The sequence below is a fragment of the Spermophilus citellus genome (assembly GCF_964194105.1).
Source record: "Spermophilus citellus genome assembly, chromosome: 6".
NCBI lineage: Eukaryota > Metazoa > Chordata > Mammalia > Rodentia > Sciuridae > Spermophilus > Spermophilus citellus.
Window position 1 is genome coordinate 79,722,884 of NC_138187.1, and position 27,302 is coordinate 79,750,185.

At 41.8% G+C, this 27,302-nt stretch overlaps 1 protein-coding gene and 1 pseudogene across 2 annotated transcripts; both read left to right on the forward strand.

The window, feature by feature from the left end:
* The first annotated feature begins 1,503 nt into the window (after nucleotides 1-1,503).
* Nucleotides 1,504-26,098, forward strand: MSRB2 (methionine sulfoxide reductase B2). Its single transcript, XM_081300459.1, has 5 exons — nucleotides 1,504-1,658; nucleotides 10,764-10,873; nucleotides 15,433-15,509; nucleotides 24,079-24,226; nucleotides 25,338-26,098. The coding sequence occupies exons 1-5, from the start codon at nucleotides 1,553-1,555 to the stop codon at nucleotides 25,440-25,442; spliced, it is 546 nt and encodes a 181-aa protein (XP_081156585.1). The 5' UTR covers nucleotides 1,504-1,552; the 3' UTR covers nucleotides 25,443-26,098.
* Nucleotides 6,264-7,926, forward strand: LOC308651085 (tropomyosin alpha-3 chain-like; annotated as a pseudogene). Its single transcript has one exon. The product of its transcript is annotated as a tropomyosin alpha-3 chain-like (transcript).
* Nucleotides 26,099-27,302: the final 1,204 nt, after the last annotated feature.

A 27,302-nucleotide genomic window follows, 5' to 3' on the forward strand; every position in this document is an offset into this window, starting at 1 on the left:
TAGTCCATTCATTGGCGGGAACAGGCTGGGCAGGGGTGATTGGTCACTTCTAAACTGGGTACACATTCAAACTGATTGGTTCGGGCCCTGTGACAAACTGCACAGGGCCCTAGGCTGAATGGCCAGTAGGGCGTTGTCTTAACTATCTCAGGAATCTGGGTGTAACAGAGGAACTTAATAGTACCTAATCTTTTACATTTCAATTCAAGGTTTCCAGCTTAGAAATTTTACCCTTTCAGACTAAAAAACTGATTTTTGACAAAGATTCAAAGGCAGTTCAGTGGAGAAGGCAAGACTCTTTTCAACATATGGTGCTGAAAAATTAGGCATTGGTATACTAAAAACAGAAAAGAAAAAGGAAACAAAAAATATTGCCATACACAAAAAGTAACTCAAAATGGAATTAATCTAGTAGACCTAGATGTAAAACCTAACGCCATAAAACTTTCAAAATAAAACACAGAAAATCTCTGTGATCTTGGAATAGACAAAGATTTCCTAAATATGATACCAAAGGATGCTATCCATAAAAAAAAAAATTGATGTTGAGCTTCATAAAAATTAAAAACTGCTCTAAGATACTATTAGGCCATCCAAAAGACAAGTGGGGCTAGGCTTTGTAAAGCATACATTTGAGAAGGGATTTGTATCCAGAATATAAAAAGAACATTCAAAACTCAATAATGAATAATCTAAGAATAAATGGGTAAAAAACTTGGACGTTCACTAAAGAAAATATACTCACTGCAGAAAAAAAAAAAATGTTTTAACATTAACGATTAGAGACCATGAAATAAAACCACAATAAGAGGCCACTGTCTAATTATACAATGGCTGCAGTAGAGAAGTCTGAACTAACACTCCAGAGGTAGCCAGGACAGAGAGAACTGAAGCTCTCACATACTGCATGCGGGCATACCCATAAATGGAATACATTTATTTGCCTTTGATCTTGTCATTCCATTTCCAGGTATTCACCCAAGAGAAAAGAACTCACATATCCACAGGGATGTTCCTGTCAGCTTTGGTTTTAATAAGGAAAAACTAGAAGCAGCCAGAATCAACTGGTGTCTGGATAAATACAGTTTGGCATACCCATAAATGGAATACTAGTCAGCACTAAGGTCGAATGAACAATTTGTTGCGTGCAAAAACTCGAAGGCACGTCAAAATAATTGTGCCGACTGAAAGAAGCCAGGCAAAAATCAAGTACAAAATGTAATAATTCCATTTATATATAACTCTGGAAAATGCAAATTAAACCAGATCTTGTTTGCCCTAGGGTCTAGGAGAGTGGAGGTGGAGTGGGGTCCAGGCGCGGGGACAGCGCGAGGAAGAGGAGCAGCGGGTTATAAAGCCAAGCTGTGGAGGAGGCTAGGAAGAGCACAGGGCAGGGCGGGGAAGGTCAGGGACAAGCAGGCTAGGGGCGGGGCTAGTGCGCGGGGCGGGGCGGGGCGATGCTGGGGCGGGGCTAGTGCTGGGCGGGGCGGGGCTAGTGCGGGGGCGGGGCCGGCGCGGAAAGCCCGGCCTAGACTTCTAGCCTGCTGGCGTCATGGCGCGTTTTCTCCGAGCGCTCTGGGGTCGGTCCTCCCAAGAGGCGCCTGGGCTGGCAGTGCGGGGCCAAGAGGGCGGCCCGGGGGCCGGACGCGGGGACGCAGGTAGGACGCAGGCCCCGCCGCCGTCTCCGGCTTGCGGTTTCCTCTCGCGGGCTGTGGCTCGCCGCCTTGTTCTCATCGCCCCGTTTCTCCTAAGCCTTCCTCCGTGCGCCGCTGACGGTCCCCGCCGGTCCCCGCAGTCCCCACGCGATCCTTGCGGTCTAGGACGGTGGTTTGTAAACTTGGGTTAGCGGGAGGCGCCCGGCGTTTTGAGAACCCAAGGAAAGGTCAGACTGTCTCACCAAATGTGCACACAATTCTTTTATTTCTTAAAGTTCATTTATTGCATAACATGTGAGTTCCGAGAGCCGCGGACCTTTGGACTCCAGGTAAAGAACGCGGTGGTTGCTCAGGGGGACCTTGCGCGCCCTCTCCTGCGCTGGCAGTTGGTCTGTTCCACAAAGAACAGCTCTTTTCGCCTGTGAGAAGCCAAGCTGCGCAGACTTTGGATTCTGTGCTCCAGAGTTCGTACCTAAGACTCAGGGAGATGTGCAGGCTAATCATTTGGTCTGGCAGTTTTGTTTGTTTGGTATTAGGCATAGAGCCCAGGAACGTTTTACCACTGAGTCACATCTCCAGCCCTTATTTGACACAGAGGGTTTTTTTTTTTTTTTTTTTTTTTTTTTTGGTACCAGGGATTGAACTCAGGGGCACTCAACCACGGAGTTATGTCCCCAGCCCTATTTTGTATTTTATTTAGAGACAGAGTCTCATCGAATTGCTTAGTACCTCGCGGTTGCTGAGGCTGGCTTTGAACTTGTGATCCTCTTCTCTCAGCCTCCTGAGCCTCTGGGAGTGTGCACCACCACCAGTCTGACAATCATTATTAATGACTTGGAGACCAGAACAGGGAGAATGGCGGGTAGAGTGTCTGTGTTTGTATGTATGTGCTTGCTAAATACCTTTAGCCCTTTTTCAGATGGGGGACATTTCACCAGTTAGGACCCAGTCACTGTGGAGAACTGTTTCAGCTAGCACTGTATTTCACATATATTTCATAGATTTCAGGGAAATTTATTGCTCATGTGGGTTGACCACCTGGGAAATTGCGCAAGAAGCCCAACTGTGCTTCCTTTTTTTTTTTTTTTTTTTTTGCTGTGCTGCCGATTGAACCCATGATCCCTTGTACCCTCAGCCCTGAGTCCAATTTTATGTGTATATTGAATACATTAAGGGATACCTTGGTGAAGGCGCTCCCCCACTGTCTTGACAGGGTCACAGTGAGAAAAAGTGTTGGCAAAGCCTCTCTCCCACTGTCTTGACAGGGTCACAGTGAGAAAAAGTGTTGGCAAAGCCGCTCTCCCACTGTCTTGACAGGGTCACAGTGAGGATGAATGCTGGCAAAGCCACGCTGGTTGGTGGGTAACCAAAACCATGAGACCCTTTTTTATGTAATTGGGACTTTGCATTTTCATGCTTATGTTTCTCACAGGAGGCATGAGTATGTTAAATGCCAAACAAATTAAATTTCAGATGGCTAGAACAGAACAGGTAGTTCATGCCTTGGAGGCCGTTCTACCATCCCTCAGCATATCAAGGACAAAATAAAAGGCTATTCTTCTATCTTAGTACATTGTGGACAAACCTAATAACGGACAACAATCATCCTCTGAAAGGACATGAGAACTAGTGCACCTTGACTAAAAAACAAACTCTTTGAGAACTAGTGTACCTTGACTGAAAAACAAACTCTTTGAAAACTAGTGTACCTTGACTGAGAAACAAAGAAACTCTGAGAAAGCAGCTCAACCAGTTTTATGAGAATAAATTTAGGAATTAATTAAAATAGCTATATAAGACACAGTTTTAGAATAATGTTAGAAATATTATTTTATTTAGATTCTTAAGTTTAGAAATTCTTAAGTCTTTAGTTGTATAGGTTTCTGATATGTTTTAAGGATGATTCATAAACTTTAGGATATTTAAATATAAGATTTAAAGGGACTTTTTTAGATGGGAATTTTAAATTAGAAATAAAGTACAAGTGTACTTTAGGTTAATGATTGGTTAGGAGACTTAGAGTCTGGTTACGTAGTTTGGCATTAGCTAATAAGAAAATAACATATCTTGGGAAAAATAGTAAATCTTGGGAAAATCTGAAGAATGTAAATTAGTGACATATTTTATTAATGATTCTGTACTTTTAATAATTATATAACTGAAGGTCACATCCTGGAAAAATGTAAATTAATGTACCCTCAATCATGGTTAAGGAAATGTCATGTCTTGGCAAAGTTTTAAATTATATAATTAATGACGTATTGTGAATCTATAATGATGAGAAAAATTGTAATAAAAGCAGACCCAGAGAAAGCTGCTTTAGCTCTCTCTCTGGAGATTGCTCGAACAGAACGACTCCTGTCTCATCTTTTCGCCTACGCCACTCATCCTTCAGGACTCCCTGGACCCCGCTGGGGCTGGACCCCGGCAATACCTAACCACTAAATATGTACCAACTTACTTGGAACTCTTTTTAATTACATGAAGTTTTTTCAAAATTTAGTGTTAAATAAATAAATAAAAGCACTGACAATGTAGAGTGGTAGCTGATCCAACAGGACTTCCAGTTATGGATTTTCCGACCCCTTAATGTCTCAGCCAGACTGAGGATATTTGCTGCAAGCCTACTATGTTGTAAGCATTACAGGCAATGGAAACATAATTGTGGGTTTGGAGTTCTCCTTCTCCTCTTGATAGGGTAGTGGTTTCTGTGGAAACTTCTTAATGCTTGTTCTTGATATGGTCAGAAGCAGCCTAATAATTACCCTGGGATTGGAAGTTCTTCAGCCACATTAAAAATTGGCCAGACACCAACACATAGCAGGAGCTATGTAACTTCTCAGATACCCCCTCCTGGGAATTTATCCTAAGGAAGTAATTCAAAAGAAGAACAAAGCTATATGTGCAAAGACAGTTTTAACAGCATTACCCTTAAGAACCGGAAATGGCTTCAATCCAAATCAGTTAAGGAATGCTTAAGTAAATCATAAAAGTTCAATTCAACAAACTGTTAGACATCCATTAAAAATGATAAGCAGGTAATCGTTCTGTGGTTAAAGGCTTGATTGTTGATGGACCCATATTTGTGTCTTGGCTCCCTGTCACTTGATGGCTCTGTGACTACTTGAGTTGCCATGACAAAAATGCCATAGATGGGGTGGCTTAAACAACAGACATTTATTTCTCATAGTTCTGAGGGCTTAGAAATCAAAGATAAAGGTGGCAATGGATTCCCTGTGTCCATCTTCTTGCTTTGTGCACATATGGTCTTACCATGATGTGTGTGCATGGAGAGAGCAGACTCTTGGTTCCCATCCCGATGGCCCCATTCTCATGACCTAACCTACTTTATTTGCGGCACTAGGGATTGAACCCAAGGGTGCTCTACCACTGAGATAACATCCCCTAGCCCATTTTATTTAAAGACAGAGTCTCCCTAAGTTGCTGAGGCTGGCCTTGAACTTTGGATCCTTTTGCCTCACTCTGCCTCTTGAAAAACTGGGAATATGGCATTCCGCACTTTAAAAAGAAGTTCACATATTAAAAGTAAAGGGGGTCTGGGATATAGCTCAGTTGGTAGTGTGCCTGCCTCCCATGTACACGGCCCAGGGTTCAATCCCCATAATGGGATGGAGAAAGATACACTAATACTAATAAAAGGAAAGAAGGAGTAGCCATGTTAGTGTTAGCGCTGACTTCAAAGCAAGTTATCAGTAATAAAAGGGCATTATGTAATGATAAAGGGATCTTTTCTTCAAGAAGATACAACAGTCTTTAATGTGTATGCACCTAACAGCAGAGCATCAAACTTTGTGAAGCCAAAGATAATAGAACTGCAAAGAGAATTCTAGTATCCACTGTCATAGTTGGAGACTTCAACACCCTCCCAGGAAGACAGGCCCAACAGGCAGAAAATCAGTAATGGCATGGTTGAACTCAATGACACCGTGGATGAGGTGTTGACATCTATAGACTACTTCATCCAGAAAGACAAGTTGGAATTAGGAAAAAAGAAGGAAAGAGGTGTTGAAGCAGAGGGAAGAAAACATGGAAGAGACCACAGAAACAATGTGTGGGGGCGGGGTGTGTGTGTGTGTGTGTGTGTGTGTGTGAGAAAAGACTGTGGCCCAGGATAACGAGTGTAGCACAAGAGAGGATTGGAAAGTAGAACCATGTTAGAGACAAGGAGACCTTGGTGGTCACATTAAGAAGTTTGGTTTTGACCTTGAGAGTATCATATCACATTTAAACTATTTAAGGCAGTGAGAAAAAAAATCAGAAATGGTCAAGATAGAAGGAGGATTAGGAAACTTGGTGGCATGGTCCAAGGTCATAGCTGAGGAGAAGTGACAATGAGCAGATTCTGGAGTTCTTTTGGAAAGTTAAGCCAACAGGACTTGGTGTAGGAAAAGGCAACAGTCATGGATGATGGCCCAGACTTCTGGCTTGAAGCATGGTGGATGAGCTACAGCAAATGTAAAAAGCAGATTCAGGTTGGAGCAAGGAGATACATGAGATCCTTTTGAGATGGGACATCCCAGTGGCGATTATGTATAGGACCGAAATAGCAGAGAGATCTAGAATGTAGAGAAAAGTAGATTTGGAGAGGAGGCAGAAGGCAGATAACGAGAAGCCGCTGGGTGGGCACCATGGCCGGGATCACCACCGTCGAGGCGGTGAAGCGCAAGATCCAGGTTCTGCAGCAGCAAGCGGATGATGCCGAGGAGAGGGCTGAGCGCCTCCAGCGGGAAGTTGAGGGAGAAAGGCGGGCCCGGGAACAGGCTGAGGCTGAGGTAGCCTTCTTGAACCGAAGGATCCAACTGGTTGAAGAGGAGCTGGACCGTGCTCAGGAGCGCCTTGCTACTGCCCTGCAAAAGCTGGAGGAAGCAGAAAAAGCTGCTGATGAGAGTGAGAGAGGTATGAAGGTTATTGAAAACCCGGCCCTAAAAGATGAAGAAAAGATGGAACTCCAGGAAATCCAACTCAAAGAAGCTAAGCACATTGCAGAAGAAGCAGATAGGAAGTATGAAGAGGTGGCTCGTAAGTTAGTGATTATTGAAGGAGACTTGGAACGCACAGAGGAACGAGCTGAGCTGGCAGAGTCCCGTTGCCTAGAGATGGATGAGCAGATCAGACTGATGGACCAGAACCTGAAGTGTCTGAATGCTGCTGAAGAAAAGTACTCTCAAAAAGAAGACAAATATGAGGAAGAAATAAAGATTCTCACTGATAAACTCAAGGAGGCAGAGACCTGAGCTGAGTTTGCCGAGAGATGGTAGCCAAACTGGAAAAGACAATTGATGATTTGGAAGATAAGCTGAAATGCACCAAAGAGGAGCACCTCTGTACACAAAGGATGCTGGACCAGACTCTGCTTGACCTGAATGAGATGTAGAGCTCCCCAGTCCCGCCCTGCTGCTGCTCCTCCCTCTGACCCTGACTCGGCCTGAGGCCAGCCAGCCCGAAGCTGACCTTGAAACTGAGGGCTGATCTTTAACTGGAAGGCTGCTTTCTCCTTTCAACACCCCCTCAACCCCCTACCCCCTTGTCTTTTTCACCAAACTGTCTCTGCTTCTTCCCAGAGATTCCAGCTGGGCTAGAGGCTGAGCACCTTTGGGAACAGCATTTAAGGGAATGTGAGCACAACGCAAAGTGTCTTTAAAAGCATGTTGTGATGTACACATTTTGTAATTACTTTTTTTGTTGTTACAGTAACCATTTGTAAAACATTCCAAATAATTTCATAGCTCTGAAGCAGCAATCTAATTCCCTTCTCACTTTTGGAAGGTAACTTTCCAGCCTAATCCCTATTGCCCTCTCCTTAGAGGAGGAAAAGAGGAATGGGCCTGCCTTACTGAGAGCCAAACAGAGCCCAGGGAAAGACTCTACTATGGCAAACCTCATTGCTCTGTGCAAAGTACTAGCCAAACCAGAAAGGTGATTCCAAGAGGAGTTAGCCAAAAAAAAAAAAAAAAAAAAAAAAAACCTTGCTATTCAGGTTTTGTTTTATTTTTAGCTTTAAGGTATCTTTAGACAACTGTATTCTTATTGTTTACTTTTTTTCATCAGAAATGACCAAATTAACATGGTGAGACCTCTGAGACTTTTTGTTTTTCTGGTGCTGGGGATTGAACCCAGGGCCTAGTGCTTGTTCGGCAAATGCTCTACCACTGAGCCATATTCTTAGCCCTGAGACCAAATTTTTCTCCCATCTCTACCCACTTCCCAAGTGTTCACAGAATGGATCATGGGCCCCTTAATCTTGCGTGACCACTTAATTGCTCTCCTGCTTGCTTGAAAAAAAAAAAAAAGAAAGAAAGAAAATTATGTTTTGGCCACTGATTTAGCCATATGAACTCATCTCATCACCCTTTTCTGGGTCTGAAGCTGCTGTATCTAAAAGTGCCATCTCATTGTGCTTTGTATCAGTCAGTGCTGGAGAATCTTGAATAGCTTATGTACACAACTTTTTAAATTTTATATTATTTTGAAACTGCATCTTTGGGGTGGGGTACCTGGCCACCTCGTTTGGCTGTGAGAGTCCTGCAGTCTGGGCTGGCAGTGTGCTGATCTTTCAAAGTTTCTTTCCCAGCCCAATCCCCACTTTTTTAGGTGAGGTTTCGTGAGGTCTGTTAGGTGTACATTCTGCAGCTTATTGGCTTAAAATGTATTCTCCTTTGTTGTGGTCTCTTTGGGGCCAGTTGGGAGAAAGACAAACAATAGTGCAACTGCTTTGATACTGAATATTGACAAGTGTCTTTTTGAAATAAAGAACCAGTCCCTCCAAAAAAAAAAAAAAAAGAGAGAGAGAAAAGTAGATTTGGGAGTCCTCATCATGTGCTGTGCTTTCAGCTACTAAATGGATAAAATCACCCATGGGACAGACCTGGAATAAGGACAGAAGAAAGCCTAGGACAAAAGACCCTTTTGAAGAACATGGGTATTCAAGGATAGCTAGAGGAAGGAGAGTTGGAAAAGGACACTTAGAGTAAGGAAGCACCTGGAGAGGTGAGAGAAGTTGGTGTTGTGGAAATGAGTGTCAGTAGTGTCAGATAGTGTTGAGAAGTCAGTGAGGTCAGGATGAAGTGTTAATGGGTTTACCAGAAAAGTCCATGGCTCTCTGAGAACACATTCAGTGCAGTCATAGGAGTAGAAGCTAATGTTGTAAGGCATGACTGAGAGAGGTAAGGAAATAAAAACAGCTCTTTCAGGAGTGGCTGGAGTGGCCATGTGAGGAAAATGAGTTTTGTGTGAATTTCTTCTCCCCGGAGTTTCAGTGTGTCTAGGTGCAGATGGCAGCCATCCAGAGGAGGGCAAGTTGATGGTTATGAAAGGGAGACAGTGGCTTTTGTCCTTAGGCAGAAGGAGGTGCACACCAGATAAACAGCAGCAGCATATGGACAGTAGGTGGAGGTCTCGTGTTTCATTGCAACAAGGCAAGAGAGGGATGGAGGGGATAGGTGCAAGTAAATGTGGTAGTTGAGCAGCACATTGGAGGGCTTTCCTTTGTGGTTTTTGATCCCTGTGAAGTGGAGTCATCTGTTGAGAGTAAGGTGGGAGGTAGTGGAGACCATGCTTGAAGGAGAACATTAAAGGCTTTAAAAACCAATTGTGGAGAAACATAAAGTGAGCTGGTAAGGAAATACAAAAATCACCATGGTTCATTGAGATTCCAGTGAGCTTAATAACTGGATATAGAGAAACTGTCTTTCACCCAGTGGTTTTAGAATCCCCTGGTGATTCCTGCTCAAATCAGATATTATTTTGGTGGTTGTAAAACCAATAATTTTTAAATTCCTATCATTCCTTCCCCATGATAATTCTCCTGGATGGTAAGAGTTGTCACACAAATATATTTTGCTTTGCTCCCCAAAAGATGAGTTCCTGAAAATTTGGATTAACTGAGGTATATTTTCATAGGAAAAATTTCTGAAATCTGTTTCCATGCTAAGAAGGAAATCATGACTTTTAATACTTAGCAATTTAAAAAAACTTTTCAGAATGTAAACATCATAAGCAATCTACAGTAAACAACACTGAAAATTCATTATGGTATAGTCTTACAAGCTAGTGATAAAAATAAGTCTTTTCTTGCTACAGGATTATTTAGGACATTTTTTTGTGATCAGAAATGAATTTCAAAACTAATTTTATGGCTTATTTGATTTATGGGTGCAGATGTGACAGGTGCTGTTTCTTGTTTGTGCTGGGGATCGAGCTTAGGGCCTCATGCATGCTAAGCTCACACTCTCTACTGCTGATCTATCACCAGCCCCTTCACAGGTATTTGATTTTTCACCTTCAGTGTCACTGGCTGGTTATTAATCCTTAGAGCCTCTGTTTCCTCATTTGTGAGTTGAGAGGTTGGACAGATTATAAAATCCTTCCACATTTTTCATATTGGATGATTAAAATATTTTTATGAGAATTGGGTTTTCTACTTGCTTTAGTGAAAGAGTATTGTCCTACTTATTTTGCTTGTAGTCACCCAAATAAAAGTAATAAGACAGAAACTAAAGGGAATAGAAAAACAAAACATGGACAAAACCCACGAAGCATTATAATATAGACTATGGTAGGTCTCAGTTTCCCCTGGGTACATACAACAGGAGTCTCTTCTCCATGCAAGAGGATTTTTTAATAAAGACCTCCCTTGACCACCAAAGTCAGAGATATTGTTATAAACCAGGAAGGAAGAGGAGTTTAATAACCCACTATCTGAAGGTTCTTTCCCGTCCCATCTCTCCACTGCTCATAGCTGTGTCCCGACAGTAAGTGCTTCTCTGAAAGTTGGAATGGAAGAGAGGATCAATTTCCATCCCTAGGGACCTGGGAAGAATTTATTCCACATTATTTCCTTTTTCTGCTACCTCTTTGGCTTAGGTGCCCCGGTTCTCTATTTATGACTAATTTCTTATTAAATTAAATAATCAAGGCATTTTGTACCTGAGCTTTCTGGTCCCTATGAAGAATGAAGTGACAGAGAGAGGAAGGGACAGGATTATTCCTCTGGGCAATAGTGTGCTTTGGAAGAAAGTTCGAGGAAAAAAATTAATCATGCCTTTTCATTTTAATAAAAAAAAAAAAACCCTCTATTTGATAATACAGAGTCTGTGACGAAATGTGAGCCATGTGGGCCGTCTCTCACCAAGGCTGAGTGGCAAGAGAAACTGACTCCAGAGCAGTTCCATGTCACAAGAGAAAAAGGAACTGAACCGGTAAGCAGATTGGATCAGTGTTCTGGTTAGAGATGCTGGTGAAGTCAGGAGAGATCCAGCTTCCACCTCTAGTTCATCACTGGCTGCTGCACAGATCCTGTCTTCCTCCCTGGTTCCCTTGCTCAGGGTATCACTATCCATCCAGGAACCAACTGCTTCCTCAGACACATGGCCCTCCACTGTCCAGAAGGCCCAGTTTTTGTCCTAAGTAACCTTCCAGTCACTTGAGTGCCCTCTGATGTCCTTGGCTTCCAGCTGTGCCTGGTTACCCCATCTCTCTCTCTGCTTAGCCTCCAGCTGTTGTGAGCACAGCCATTCTTGCTCCTTGCTGAGCCACCTCTGCCTTTCAGCTAAAGAGTCTTTTGAAAACACAGAGCTGGCCATACCACTTCCCAGTTCAGAATCCTGCAGTGACTTCCCACTGCTTTCAAGGAAAAAGGAAAGTATTGAAGGGCTAGTTGGGTACTAAAGTCCCCTGCATCCCATCCCATTCTTAAATCCAGCCATTTTCCCTCTGAGGCCTTCTGTAGCTCTCAAACAACCTGGGCTCCTTTCCATTTTAAGGCCCTTGCATCCTGGTTCCTTTCTCTTGCCCATCACCCCTCCTACTCATTAATTCAAACCTGCCTTTTAACCTTAGTCCACATCTCACTTTCTCAGACCCTCACAAAGTCTGCTTTTACCATGCTTTTTCTTCATAGCATTTGCCATTATTGTTCTATCCTCTAGCATCTAACGTGGTGCCTGACTGTCGTAGGCACTCAAAAAATCAATTTCTGTGAGTGTTGAATGACTGTGGGCTTACAGGTGGAAACTTCACTTAAGCTGCATTCAACAATCTCAACTTTCATTTATTTCCTGAGACAACAGCCCCCAGTGATTCCTCATTATAACACCATTTGTGGTTCTTAACCAGGAATCTTGTTCAGATCCAAATCCAACTGCTGTCAATTACCTATTGAAACTTATTATTAAATATTTTCATTTGTTAAGCAGATTCACAAATCTGTTGAATCTGGACCACAACACTGTGGTTTTACAAGTGTCTATAGAGTACTTACATTTTTACTTCATCAGTACCTACTGCATTCAATCAAATGAAGTACATGTGGCATCATAATCATGGTTGTACCTCAGTTTCTCGGATGCTAAAGACATCAGACAGGCTGGCAGATCCCAATGAATTCTTGAGAAATAGTATTTTCACAACTTCCTGTAGGTGAAGTTTTACTAAAGCCTTCTTTGAGAAAGAGACCACATTTGCCACTTTTGTAGGTGGCACAATGTAGATGGCACACATGATACTCCGTGAACATTCATAAGAATCCCCAGAATGCTCGAAGCAAGCCCTGATTTCTCAGGTACAGAGCCAGGCAGGGTTTGGTATATACATAGAGCCTGGAGACGCACTGCCAGATGTTTAGGAAAATAAATCTGTGGGCTTCTGAAACAGATGGTATGATATACGCTGTGCATTTGGCCTTTTTACAAAATGAGCATCATCCATTATTTTAACTAATGTTATAAATCCCTTTCAGTTGCTGTGTTTCCACATGGAAATTTTTAGAATATTGCAGAACTGGAAGTCTTAGCACCATTATGTTAAGGGAAGCTCTAAGATAGCGACTCCTATTCTGTGACTTCAAATGAAAATTCAGTTACATGTGTTTTTTTATTGGGCTGCAGTAATATGCTAGTGCTCTGCTAGCAACCAACAAAAGAATTTTCGGCCTAATTGAGCAATAACTAAGAATCAAGCATCAACAGAGGGAGGTTTTGTGCAGGTCCTTCTCTGTCTTTTCCTGATCCAGTCTCCATTGGCTTCTCCCTGTTCCAAGCTCTAGGAGGGGGGACTGCTTTCTTGACCTCTGGCTACTGATTTTGTTTGGGCAGCAGGAGATGCCCGGGCAGATCAGAGGCGGATAGAGAAACCCATTTGGATCCAGGGTCCTCTGTGTGAAGCAGCGGGTCAGCAGTGGCTGTGTTCCTCCGCTGCAGGTGGCAGCTCCTGCAGGCACCCTCCCTACACACAGGTTCCAGCAACCATCCCCTTTCTTTGTCCCACAGGCCTAGTGGGTTGTGTCTTCTCACAGTACTCGGGGGTATGTCATCCCCCTGTGTTAGTATCCCTTGACCCTGTTCACACCCCTGTAAACAGTCCCATGTGAAATTATCTGTGGTCATTCCTTTTGAGTGTGTCCTCTTGCCAATAGGTGTGTTGTATTGACAAAATCAAAGAAGGGAGAATTGTCATTGGTTCAGACAGACCTTGAAATCCCAGAGGTAGCTTGAACTTCATTCTGTCTCTGACCCTGTCCCCCTCTCCTGTGCAGGCAGTCATTTCAATTCCCTCTTCTAAATTATTCTTGACACTCTCCTCTTTTTTCAGTTTCCAGTCCTTTTTTTTTTTTTTTTTTTTTTTTTTTTTTTTGCAATGTCAGAAATTAAACCCAGTGACTTGCATATGCTAAATAAGCATTCTGGGCTATATCTCTAGTCCCTTCAATTCATTCTTGACCTGGATGTCAAGTGATTTTTCTAAAAGCTGACTCTGATCATGTGTACACCCAGTGTTCAAGTTTCCAGAGGCTCTGCTCCCTGTGTTTGGCAGGACAGAGTGTCTGCTCTGTTTACTTACAGCCCTTTGTGACCTGGCCTCTCCAGACTTCCCAGTATCGTCTTCTCCATTCTCTACCAGTGTGAGCTGTTCTGTGTCTGAAACACTCTTCCACCTCTTCATCTGATTAACTCTTACTCATCCTTCAAAATTGAGCTTAGCACTTTAGCATTTTTCTATAACAAACATCAATTAGCTGTGCAAAGTCATACTAAAAAGTTAAAAAAAAAAAAAGCAAAAACCTTCCATCTCAGACACTATATTGCAAAAATCCTTAATGGAAACTCCCCCCATATTAAAGGGTCACATGCCACCAAACTCCATGCTAGTGTCTTGCCATGCAGTCATTACATGGTATAACTATCAACTCCCATCTCTTCTAGCCTGGACGGCAAACTCTTTGAGAAAGGGAAAATGTGAGCTTTTTCTAATCTTTGCAGCTTTGACATCCAGCCAAGCACTGAGTACATACAGGGTCATCAACAACTGCTAAACCAAATAAATAAGATAGAAGCTGAATTTAGTCCTAATTAAGTGAGAGGACTTGTATATAATTGGGATGTGGGGAGGGATACATCAAGAGTCAGGCAAGAATCAGCAGGTAGGTGTCATTTTATAAAATATGCTGGCTAAGAATTCTTCATTTGAATTATTTATATTTATTTCACTTATTGTGATAGCAGTGACCGTCTTCTGCCAAACCTTTCCCTGTGATGATGAGATTACATTTTGAATCTTACCAAGCTGTCTGGTTCCTACAGATAGGCTTTTCTAGATTAGCCTTGGGGCTGGTAGCTCTTTGGCATGTGTGTACTATCAGCACAGGTGGGAGGGATGTAAAACAACTTCTTGGTTACAGATGCCCATCAGTGCTATTGTTGAGAGCAAGCATTCATGACGTTTGGCCATAAAAGACCAGATCACTACTGTTAGGATTTCTGCAGCTAAATGCAGGACTTTTTTTTTTGTTCCAAGAATTGAACTTGGGGGTTACTCAATTCCTTGCCCTATTTTGTATTTTATTTAGAGACAGGGTCTAAGTTGCTTAGTGCCTCGCTTTTGCTGAGGCTGTCTTTGAACTCACAATTCTCCTAAATACAGGATTTTTAAAGAGGGAAAATGTCCAAGTGTATCCATGTGGGAGGCTCAGTAGGTTAATTTGAAAATGTCTGCTGGGAATCTCATTGAAAATGGACCATTAGTACCACCCCTGGGAATTTGAAGGTTTGACCTGGAGTTTTTTGAGTTAGAGAAACTGGAGTGGGCAGAAGAGTCCAGCTTATTTCTTGAGTCAACCCTCTTACTTGATAAGCTGTTCTGACCTTGGCCTCTCCATCCTGTGGAATTGGGTAATGCTTGCCACTGGGTGCTATGATGTGATCATCACAGTTTCCCTTTTATAGTTTTCTTTGACAAAGAAGATGACAAAAGGAATTGGACAAAATGGCTCTTTTTTTTTTTTTAACTGAGATTCAGCTTGCAAAATAACATTTAAAAAAATACTGACTCAGCTCATGCATTGCCATAAGTCTCCCTGTATTCCTCTTGGCATAGCTTTACAAACCTGAAAGCTCTTTAAGCCATAATGAATGTAGTAATTTCGTCTAAGCAGTGGCCCTGGCACCCCAGGAACCCGATAAATATGTAGTGTCCTCAGCACCATGTGAAGCATGTGAAAGGCAAAAACCCCTGATCTCACCCAGCTACGCTTCTTATGTATTTTCTCCCTTCCTTCCTACCTACTTTCCTTCCTTCCTTTCTTTCTTTATTTCCTTTTTATTTTTTTTTCTTTTCCAATGCTGGGGGTGGAACCCAGGGCCTTATGCATGCTAAGCAAGCTCTCTACCACTGAGCTATGCCCCCAACCCCAATCTTGTTTTAAAATGTGCTATACCACTTCCATGTGGGAAACCTGCACATGATGTATCTCATTTCCTTTCAGCCTTTCAGTGGAATCTACCTGGACAACAAGGAGTCAGGAATGTATCACTGTGTGTGCTGTGATAGTCCACTCTTCAGGTAAGATGAAGGATTCAGAGGCAATGAGGGAGAGCAAACCTACCTATTCCACAATCCTCATTTGAGGTTTTGGATAAATACATTGCTATTTATTTATTTATTTATTCGTTTGTTGGTATTTATTTACTAGGAATCAAACCCAGAGTCTAAGTGTGTGCTCTACCACTGAGCTATACCTTCAGCCCCCCTATCTTGTTTTTATGCTCTGTTTTTGCGTGGGGTTTTTGTTGTTTGTTTTTGTTTTGAAATTAGCTCTCCCTGGGTTGCCCAGGCTGCCCTTGGACTTGGCAGTCCTCCTGCCTCAGCCTTCCTGAGTAGTTGGGGTTACAGGCCTGTACCTCCTGGGCACAAAGGTTGTCTTTTGATTGTCCTTATCTTTTGGCATTGTTGCATAAAGAGAGCTATTTCTAGAAGATACCTGTCTGTCTTGATTTTTTTTCTCACAGGTAAAGCAGTTAACAAGACTTCTTGGCTTATATTTTTCCTTTGTGTATCCCTGAGAAATACCAATTAAGCTATTTCTTACGATAAAGCTATTAGAATTTTTTTAGAGGGAAAGTATTTTAAAGAAATCTAAACCCTAATAGTATTTGCTCTGGCATGTGATTAAAACTATACCTCTCCCCGGGAAAATGGGTTTATAATTTAATTTAGGAAATGTAGAATTTTATGAGAATAGATTCCCCACAGTGCTTGACAGTAGTAAATACCATGCCCTCTTCTATGTAGCTAAAAGTAAATTTAATTGTCCCTTGATTTCAAAGCCTCTTTTAAGTCAATCAGGATCTAAAATCTCTCAACAAAGGCTTTTTTGTTTAGATATGCAGGAAACAGTCTAAAAAAAAAGGAGATTCAATGAAGAAGAAAGGAAACATCTTTGAAGTCCTGTTTTTCAGAACTTCAAAGATGTTTTCCTTTCTTTTGCATCAACCCTAAATTGGTTTAGAATAAAATATAAATCAAGCCAGCTCTGCAAATCTTCCATTAGGCAGCACTTCCTTCTGTCTTCTGGGCTTTGAGCAGACGGGGTTTCCTGGCTGGCTGGCTGCTAATGCAGGCAGCATTAGGAAGCCAGACCCAGCCTGCAAGGACGAGGGGCATTAGGATCGATTTCCCTTCATGCTTAGGGAAGGGGACCAGCCCTGGTCCAGACGCCTAAACATTGTCTGTGGCTGATGAGGAGATATAGGGAAGGCAGTCAGCCCAGGATAGCTTGTGGGGAGCTAGAAGGAATTTAATTTTTACATAGTCGTGTTGAAAAAACAAACCTTCCTCCCTCATACCATAGCAATCAACACAGGAGATTTTTGTGACCTCCAAAGTCGTGAGGTTTTCTACCCTGAAGCTAGTCAGTTCCATGGTGAGTACCAACTAAATGTCCTCTAATCCAGTTCTCTTCTGACATGACCTACCTGGAGATGGCATCAGGCCCCACAGATTGAGGGGTTGGTCCCCAAGGACCTCCTCTGCTTCAGATGCCAGTTGTAAGCCCCAGATTGTGACCTGTGCTTCTGATCAGCCAGCTATAAATAAGATTTCCTGCAATCCCCTCCCTGGGTTCGACTAATTTGCTTGAAGAGCTCACAGAACTCAGGAAAACACTTATACTGGTGATGACACAGAATGAAGTTCAGGGAAAGGGGTGCATCCTTCAGGAACCTCCACATGTTTAGTTATCAGGAAACTCGCCAGCCCTATCCACTTGGGGTTTTATGGAGGCTTCATGACGTAGGCATGATTGACTAAATCATTGATTATTGATGATCAACTTCAGCCCTTCTTCTTCCCCAGAAGTTGGGGGTGGAGCTGAAAGTCTCAATCCTCTGACCATGCCTTGCTCTTTCTTCAGGGTGACTAGTCCCACCCTGAAGCTCTCTATGGCTGTTTGCCATGAGTCAACTCATTAACATATAAAAAACTATAATTTTTAAGATTCCAAAACTTTAGAAGTTGTATATGCCAGGAAATAGGAGAAAAGCCAAATATGTATTTCACAGTATCACAGCAGTAAAATATAAGAATTCATATTTTGGAGATATTTGTTATTCCTTATCTTTGGTTCTATGAAAGAGGAGAAGTATGAAGAAGGAGGTTCTATGAAGAAGAGTGTTCAGTTGGCTGGCTTGATTTCAGCCAGAGGACCATATTGTGAAAGTATACTTTGTTACTACCTAGTCACCAGAAGATGTCCTGTTTCTATATTTGGACTGTTAACCACTGTGACCACAAAAAATGAAAAGTCATCCTTGTAAGAGTACTCTACTCAGTGTTAGTCTTCCTTCTTCGATTTTATTGCTGTTCCACATCTGCAAAGAGGAGGCCGTCTCATCCCCCAATGTCCTGTCCCCTCACCACACAGGCTGTCACAGAGTCACAGAAGGTTGGAGCTGGGAGTGACCAGAGCAGAAGGCTCTCCAGGAAGACTCACTAGAATGGGGCACATGTTTTGTACCTGCTCTGACTCACTTGGGACTATTAAGCATTGGAAATGTGGCTGAATTATATGCATGTGTGTTATATTAGCACAAAGGTAGTTCAAATTTAGAAGATTAAGTCATCAACTTCAGGTTGAGGAGCTGAAACAGCCAAAACGAATAAGAAAATCAGCCAAGGGGGTGGGGAAAAATTGTTAACCATGAGGCCAGTTAACTGAACTGTCAACTCATGAACTTTAATTATTTCTTTGTAAGCATTTAATTTTAATTAAAAATTTTCCATTTTCTTTTCAATAACTTTTGAATTTCTGTTCTGTCTTCCTGCTGCTCCTGTAGCTATAGCTAAGACTGAGGGAAATAAGAGTATATCCGTGTGTTGGTCAGTTTTCCATAACTATAACAAATTCTGAGATAATCAACTTATAAAGAGAAAAGGTTTATTTTGGCTTAGAATTTTAGAGGTTTCAATCTATGATTGATTGGTCACATTGCTTTTGGCCTGCAGTGGCTCATCTTAGTGTATGGTAGAGCAAAACCACTCCCCTCATGGCCAGGAAGCAAAAGAGAGGAAGGGGCTAGAAACACACCATTCTCTTCAAGGGCATGTCACCATCCGCCTAAAGACCTTCCAGTAATCCCTGCCTCTTAAAGGTTCTACTAACTCCCAGAGCACCAAGCTGGGACCCAAGCCTTTATTTACTTGCTTATTTTTATTTTTTTGACAGTACTGGGGATTGAACCTGGGGCCTTACACATGCTAGGCAAGTGTCCTACCACTAAGCTATTTTGCCAACCTGGCACCATTTTTTCCTCTTTCTATTCTTAAGCTTTTATTATAGGAAGTAGGGGAACAGAAAAAATAATTTCTTAAAGAATTCATATAGAGTCAAAACAAAGTGAAAAGTTGGTCAGCCAGAACTGAATCCTAGTTAAAAAGAAAAGGTACATGCAGGGATCAACTACCTCCTTGCTTTCTGCCCCAGCCAGGCTGCTTCCTACCTGCAGACTCGGGCTGGGCCTGCCTTCCTGGCTCTGCTTGCCCCTACTGTGTGTGATTTAGGCTTCATTTATCTTGGAGCCCAGATTGCTTGTTGAGGCCTTCTCTGATAGCACACGTCTATTTTTGGATTTATTTTTTCTGCTTCAGATTCCTGTTATTTTGTCAGTAGCACACAATCTAGGACTGTGTGCTGTTCTACTGGCTCAAATATTTTCTTTAGTTGAGGAAATAAAACTGACAAGCTCCTCAAGTTCCTTAGCCATTATACTTCTTGTATATACCTCAGGGAGGTTGTTAGGGGTAGAATTGTGTCTCAAGAAAGATACATTGAAATCCTCATCCCTGGAACCTGTAAATGGAAACAGGGCCATTAGTCATACTGGTGTTGGGCAGGCCCTTAATTTGATATAACTGATGTCTTTATAAGAAGAGGAAAAAAAGTCACAGACACATAGAAGAGAATACCATGTGAATGTGAAGGCAGCAACTGGAGTTTATCCGCTTTACAGGATGCCAGTCACTTTCAGAAGCTAGGAAGAGGCACACGGGGATTCCCCAGGGTCTTCGAGGGAACATGGCTCTGCTGGCACCTTGATTTTGTCCCAGTTACTCTCTGGTAATGTTCTGCAGCCGTGCTAGGAAACTGGCATGGTGCTCACCAAGTACCTCTTGACTGGTTGATTAATGACATCTGCTTTAGTGCTTAGCAGCAGTAGCAATATCGAGACTATCGAAGGGTGTTGCAGTGATGATGGAAAGCACCATGGAAATGTGAGAGAAGAAGCTGCAACTTCATGAGCATGGGTTTTTTGTTTGGTTTTCAGTCCTGGAGATTGAACCCAGAGGCACTTAACCACTGAGCCACATCCATATCCACAGCCCTTTTACTTTTTATTGTGGGACAGGGTCTCAGTAAGTTTCTGAGGCTGGACTCAAATTGACAATTCTCCTACTTCAGCCTCCCGAGTTGCTGGGATTACAGGTGTGGGCCAGCATACCTGGCACTTCTTGAGCAGTTAAAGAATTGGGCTCAGTACTTTGTAAATAGTTCTTGCTTTCCAGGATCTGTTAGTACCCTATTTAACAGATGTGAAAACTGACATTTTATCTCTTTAAGTAACTTGCTCATGTTTTCATTCCTTTTTCTATTCCTGTAACAGAAGACCTGAGACTGAGTGATTTATAACAAATATAAGTTTATTTTGGCTTATGGTTCAGGAGACTGGGAAGTTCATGAGCATGGGGCTGGCATCTGTTTGGCTTCTGTGAGGGTCTTCTGCTGCATTGTAACATGGTGGAAAAGCTAAAGGTCCAATAGAGCATTGGAAAGAAGCAAAATGCAAAGGGTGGCCTCATTTTGCAGCAACTGGCTCTTGTAACTAATCCAGTCCCATAAGAACTCCCATAGTCCCTCTTAATGACCTAGTTACCTCTTCAAGGCCACAACTCCCAGTGCCACCACAATGGCAGTCAAATTTCAACTTGAGTTTCAGAGGGGCAAACCACAGCAGTCACATCTCTAGTAAGTGATAGCACTGAACTCATGTTCCACAGGAACCTCTGGGCACGCCCTTCCTCAGAAACAGGGTCCAGCAACAAACCCACCCACACGCCAGGTTCTTCACACCCAGCATTACATCAGACCTCCCGGCAGCTCTCTGTGCTGTCCTTACCTTCATTTTATGCCAGGAAACAGTCTTAGGAGAGTTGACTTTTCCAGAGTGGTACAGCATCCAGACAAAAACCCCAGGCCATGGCACTAGGGCTCTGAAGCCCATGCTGTCACCTGGGTTTCCATCAGCCTTTTGTGCAGTGCTGTAGAACCAGACACCACCACTTTCTGGTGCCAGCCATCCAAATTACATCCATAGGTCCCTGGGAAGATATAACTAGCCTCCAGCAGATATGCCCAGCCAGGGTAAGCCACAGACTCCCTGCCCAGAGCCTCTTTCCCAGACACATCTGTCACACTTAATGTAGTTCCCTTCCTGACTCCATTGTCTTAAGAATGATCACAGTGCACATTTGTGGAGAGCACTGCCTCTTCTAATGAGAGACCACGAGTTGAGGGTTTTAAGGTCATGAATGCTTTCCAGGATGTTACCGCTCCTGAGGGACTCCATACTGTGGATAACCTTGGAATTAAGTGACATTGGCCCCTGTCTGCTCCCTCTTCCAGGCTGCTTCTGGTAGGGTTTATTAAAAAGTTTTGTGAGACTCACATATATTTCTGGTCATAAATCTTAAAACAGGAGAAAACTGAGGGCTAATTCACTTTTTATGTGACATTCTAATGTCCTGAGTAACTAAGTAACATTGGAAATCTCTGATGTGCCCTCTTTCTTCAATTGAATGCAGATTCTTCTAGGACTTTGGGATTAGGGATGTCATTTATCTCTGGTGCCTTTATTGTTACTTTGGGGGCTGTGGAATATCCAGAAAAGGAAGAAAAACAAACCAGATAAACAAGAGAATACCTTCTCGAGTACCTGATACAGAATAGTTTTAGTTTTCCAAGGATGAGCCTTATGATCATTTAAATATGTATAATTTCTAATTAGCATTAATATTTAGGTTCTCGGGCTGGGGTTGTAGCTCAGTGGTAGAGTGCTTGTCTCGAATGTGTGAGGCTCTGGGTTCCATCCTCAGCACCACATAAATATAAATAAACAAAATAAAGGTATTATGTCCATCTACAACTAAAAAAATATTTAAAAAAAAATTTAGGTTCTCAGTCTTAAGTGATATATGTTGACCCTATTATATTACTTGGTAAAATCTCCAGAATCTGCTAATTGCATCAATAAAGGTTTATTGTTTCCCATAAAATGTTTAATGACTTTTTATTAGTCTAAAATTCATTCATTTAAAAAATTTATTATATTCGTAATTCTCTATGAAAATTCCTTTCATGATCAGTAGTTTATATAATGTTGAGGATGGAAAGATGCTGATTAAAAGAGGCTTATGATGTTTTTTCCCGAGACATAGTGGCAAGGAAGATATTTTTGTTTCTTTTTTGCAGTACTAGGGATTGAACCCAGACCCTTGAACATGCATGCCAGCAAGTGCTCAATCACTGAGCTACACCCTCAGTGCCATGTGAATATTTCTGAACTCTCAGAAAAGAGTTGCAAAGAACCCAACCTGAGTGTGCAGAGACTTCTAGTTGGACCCATGGCTGCTCAAATTTATGAATGTCTGTTATTAGTAATGATATTAAAAAGAATAGCTACAAACTCACATACTATGTGTCAGGCGCTGCTCTAAACACACCATATATAGAAATATCTCAGTGAATTCTATCAACAAGCATGTGATTTAATAATACTGTTGCTATTCTGGAGTTTAGGACACCAATTCTCTTCTTTAAAAGATTAAATAACTATTAAATAACTTGCCAAGAGCACACAGATATAACAGTGTGGCTTCACACCAACATCTTTTGGAAGTCAAGCCCTTACCACTAAGGGGCATGCCTGTGGTTCTCAGAGAGGATTCCTGAGGATACCTGGGACCTATCTAAGGGATCTACCAGGTGACCCCTTTCCCAAGATGTATCCATCCACGTGAGACAAAGTCCTTTTGTTTTTGTGCTTGGAATCCAACCTAGGACCGTACACACACTTTACCACTGAGCTGTCCTGTCCCCTTCCTGTATCAAAACAATCTTGCAACAGAATAAATGCAGAAGCACATAGGAAGTTTCAGTTGTCCTTTTCCAAGCCAGACAGTAAAGAGATCTGTAAAATTGTAAAACAATGCAATCCTTCTCATTCAGTGTCTGTTTCATTTTGGAAAACAGTATTGTCATGAAATGTTAATATGCAATGATTTATTATTTTAAAAAGTAATATAACGCATATGTATTATAAAATTCTCAGTTATCATTTCTAATTGGTTATGTATCTGTCACTCATGGAAACAGAAACTCTAGGGAATTCTTAGACATTTGGGGCATGGAGGGATCCCGGGACCAAAATGTCTAAAGCTCACTGTGTCATGATGTCCTCTTCCTAGTGGGTTTTATGTTCTCTGCTCACTTCCTTTGTGTTTAGAGTCAAGAATTCCATTATTCACTACTCCTTTCTTGTTTGTTCAATTTTTGGCAGGGTTTAACTTTCAATTATTTCTTTCTCAGGTGGAGAGCAAGTCATCTCCCTGCCATCTAAAATTTCTTAAAAATCTATTTTCCTAAAGCCATTTGCAAGAGCTTATCTGTCCAAGCTCTTAGAGAATGGGCTCTTTGTTATTTTTTTTTTTAAAGTGGTGCTGGAGATGGAACCTAGGGCCTGGTGCATGCTAAGCAGCCTCTCAGCTGCACCCCCAGCCTTGAGAATGGGGTCTCTGGTGAGCAGATTTGCAAGTTGCTCCTCTCGACAGTTTTCCTGGCCCATTCTGCCTTTAGCATCGTTAGTTCCTGAGAGACTCCCCTGGAAGCTCAGGCTTCACTGGAGTGATTGGCACAGAGTACCTGGGCTTATATATTAATAAAAATAATCATAGTGAGTATATGTGCCTAGCACTACACTCAGTTTATACCATGCTCTTCAGAGCATCCCCTTTGGGATAGGCATGATTGTCCCATTTCACAGATGACCAGGCCTTGGGAGGTTGAGCAGCTTGTCTGATTTCATACTACTAGTCCCCCCAGGCAGGCAGCTCATGTGTTTAGATAACTGGAAGTTCCCTGTGCTAAAAGTGGTTGCTTCTGGTGCTTCTCTGATGTGCCGAGATCCCATTGACCCCCTTTGACCACTGTTGTTTCTGTTTGATTTCTCCTTTTTCTGCATTCAGGACACATGGATTTGATTTGCAGTTTCTAATATGCAACAGAGTTCACAAAGCTCCAAGTGTTTTTCAGGCCTTTAGATCAGACATAGAAAGAAGCCATTAGCATCAAAGGCACAAGACATCCTTTCACTGTGGCCAGGCAATGTTCTTAATAGTGAAGGGGTGCAGTGGGAACAAGTCTGTGGAACTGATGGTCGACCTGGCCAACCTTGCGATCTGACAGAGCAAAGTGGGAATCAGGTCTGGCTTCTTGGAAAAACGAATTAGGGGAAAAAAAATGCTCCTGGTATGTTAATAACAGCGTCTTTACTGGTCACGGTGTTGGTACTGCCTTCCACAGCTCTGAGAAGAAGTTCTGCTCTGGCACTGGATGGCCTTCATTTTCTGAGGCTCATGGCACCTTGGACTCTGATGAAAGTAACAGTGGAATCCTAAGACGTCTAGACACCTCCTCAGGGAAAACTCGCACAGAGGTGGTCTGCAAGCAGGTGGTGTATTGTGCTTTATATTATTTTCTCTAATGTGGCTAAAAGTGCCACAAGGAACTCTCCTGTGCTTGGCATCTGCTTTCTTGTTCCATGGAAGCATTTTGTCATCAAAAGGCATTGAGAAGCGGGCACTATGGCACCTGCCTAGCTACTTGGGAGGCCAAGGCAGGAGGGTAGAAAATTCAAAGCCAGCCTTAGCAACTTAATGAGACCCAGTCTCAAAATAAAAAATAAAAAGGACTGGGGATACAGCTCAGTGATAGGCCCTGAGCTTGGTCTCCAGCATCACAAAAACTTAATAAATAAATGTAGTATAAGAATATATTAGCAGAAACTCATGCCCTTAATGACCGCTCTCTCCCATCATTCTCAAATGGGCTTTCCTGGTTCTCACCTTCCACAGAGATAGGACCAGGGTTAGGGTCTAAAAAACTGGCAGGTCACATTGTTTTGAGCAGGGACAGGCTGCAGGCAAGCCCATGTGGTTGGCATATCTCTGTCTCCTTCCCCACTCTGAAGTATGTCACTGATAGGCAAAGGGATACTCCAGGTGACAACAGCACATTACTCCTTCTGGGAGCCTTGTAGGAGGGAGTGACTTAAATCCAGACAGAAAAATCATTTTGCCAGTTTTGGGTGCTCTCATCTTCTGAGGCCCAGGTTTTGTAAAATGCCAGAAGCAAGTAGATTCAGACAGCATAGTTTTGAGATATATATATATATATATATATATATATATTGATATCCTGTCCATAGCAACATTATTCAGTACTCACCAGGAATTGTGCTGCTGCTTTCTGTACATTGTCTCAATTAATCTTGACAACACTCTATGAAGTAGGTATAATTATCATTCCTACTTTATAGGTGAGTAAATCAAGGCATAAATTTGATAGTTGGCATACATTCTCACTGGTAAAGTAGGACTATTTACTACTATTGTGTCCTGAGTTATTCCATACCTTAATCAAATTCTGATGTGACAGTTTCCCACATACACATACAAAGATGTCAGACTTTGGAGTTAGGTGGCACATGGGGTCCATTTGTCTGGTTCTATGTAAAGGGCTCTGTTTCCACTGGGAGTGATGAAGGCTTCTCTGTCCTGCAGTGTGAAGCTCATCTTGGCCATGTGTTTCCTGATGGACCTGCACCCACAGGACAGAGATTTTGCATCAACAGTGTGGCCCTGAAGTTCAAGCCAAGCGAACACTGACATCTCTAAGAGTCCTCTGCTCGGCTACTCTTCCATGTATATCCTTGATTTTCATAATTCAGGTGGATGGCTTATTTTATTTACTATAAATTAGACTAAGTTTGCTGGTTGCCCAAAGGGAGTCACAGCTTCTCTTACTCACCTGGCATCAACTCAAACCTGACTCAAGCTGGGACTTTGGAATTTAACAAAATGACAGAGGGGCAGCCATTTCCACCAATTGACTTCCATAGGCTTTGGATGGGACCTCAGAGCAGGACTCTTGGGGGATGTCAGGAGGCTTATGGACTTGGAGCCAAAAAGTTCTTTCATGATGACCCTGAACTTGCCATTGCAGTGAAGTCCTTCATGGGACATGTGTAGGTGAAGGATCAAGTGAAAAGAGGAAGGAAAATATGGGATCAGAGGAATGGAAATGCCAGCACTGAAGAAAGAACTGGGTTGAGGAGGAGCTGTGCTTTGATGGTACATGTTGATGAATGAGCTGTTTAATTTTCTTTCAGAATTTTGAGTATCTCAAACTTCTCCCAATCTCACTACCCTCAAATCAGTTCCAATGTGAATTTCTTAGATTTCGGTGATTATGAAGAATGTTCACCTTTATACCTTCTGGCTACAAAGTTCAACCTTAAATGTTCAAATAAAATATTTACTGATACTGATGTTTGTTTTTTGTCTAAGTCTGTGAATTTTTCTCTTTCATATACATGGCTCTAAATTAATATGACAAAAAAGAACCAGAACACACGTTAGTAGGCATTTGGTATATCCAGAGGAGCAGCAACTCAAGTATCTCACAAATTGAAAGTCTCAGATAAGGTATTAGTAAAAGTATTCATGAGATTATCTTTTATATGATTTTATGGGCAAAAAGGAAACAATTATTCCATTTTCTTCTCATTACCTTATTATATAGCCTTTGACATTTCTTTAGTGGCTGCTCTGTAAATGAGAACATGCATCCTTACCTTGTTACTATTAGATGAAAATCATGGCTTTTCCTGGTTCTCCGAGAATGCTAACCTTAGAACTTGAATTCCATGAACACTCTTCCATATTTTGTTTTACTATTTCCATGTATTTAATTTTACACACATTTTAAACTCAGTGACTAGTAATAATCATTACTTAAGTGTAGAGTTGATACTTTCCTACTTACCTGTTTTCCCATTTGTTGTTGTTTATTTTTTCCCAAATTCTATTTTCTTATGGGATTATTTTTTTCTTCTGCCTGAAGAACTATTTTTATTTTTCCTTTAGTTTGTGTTTCCTGGTGATGAATCTTCAGTTTTTGTTGGAGAGAAAATGTCTCTGCTCTCCTTTTACTTTTTAAGAATACTTTTCATGGATATAAAATTCTAATTTGGAAAATTAAAAAAAAAATCCCTATAGATAATCAGTTGCCCAGCCCCATTTCTTGAAATCTTTCTTTCATTTCTTTGGCATTTTTATCAAGACTCAATTTCCATATAAAAAATGTGACTCTAATTCTGAACTCTGTTCTGTTCCATCAGTATCTGCCTGATGGCGCTATACCATGCTGTGTCTACACTGTCTTGAAATTAGGGAGTAGTTTTCTATCTTTGTTCTTTCTTATAATTGTTTGGGCGAAGCTAGTTCCTTTGCATTTTCATATGAATTTTTGAATAGCTTTTTGTTTTTGTGGTGCTGGGAATCGAACCCAGGGCTTTGTGCATGCAAAGCAAGCACTCTACCAACTGAGCTATATCCCCAGCCTTAAATTTTTGAATTAGTTTGTAAATGTCTACAAAACATTTGGCTGGAATTTTGATTGGGATGGTATTGAAAATCTTCATTGATCTGGGGGGAATTGACATCTTAAAATGTTGTATCCCCAAT

Coding starts and splice junctions, on each gene's coding strand:
- MSRB2 (XM_081300459.1), top strand. CDS start 1,553: ATGGCGCGTTTTCTCCGAGCGCTCTGGGGTCGGTCCTCCCAAGAGGCG. Junction 1,659..10,763: donor GGCCGGACGCGGGGACGCAG/GTAGGACGCAGG, acceptor TTGATAATACAG/AGTCTGTGACGAAATGTGAG. Junction 24,227..25,337: donor CAGAGGTGGTCTGCAAGCAG/GTGGTGTATTGT, acceptor TCTGTCCTGCAG/TGTGAAGCTCATCTTGGCCA.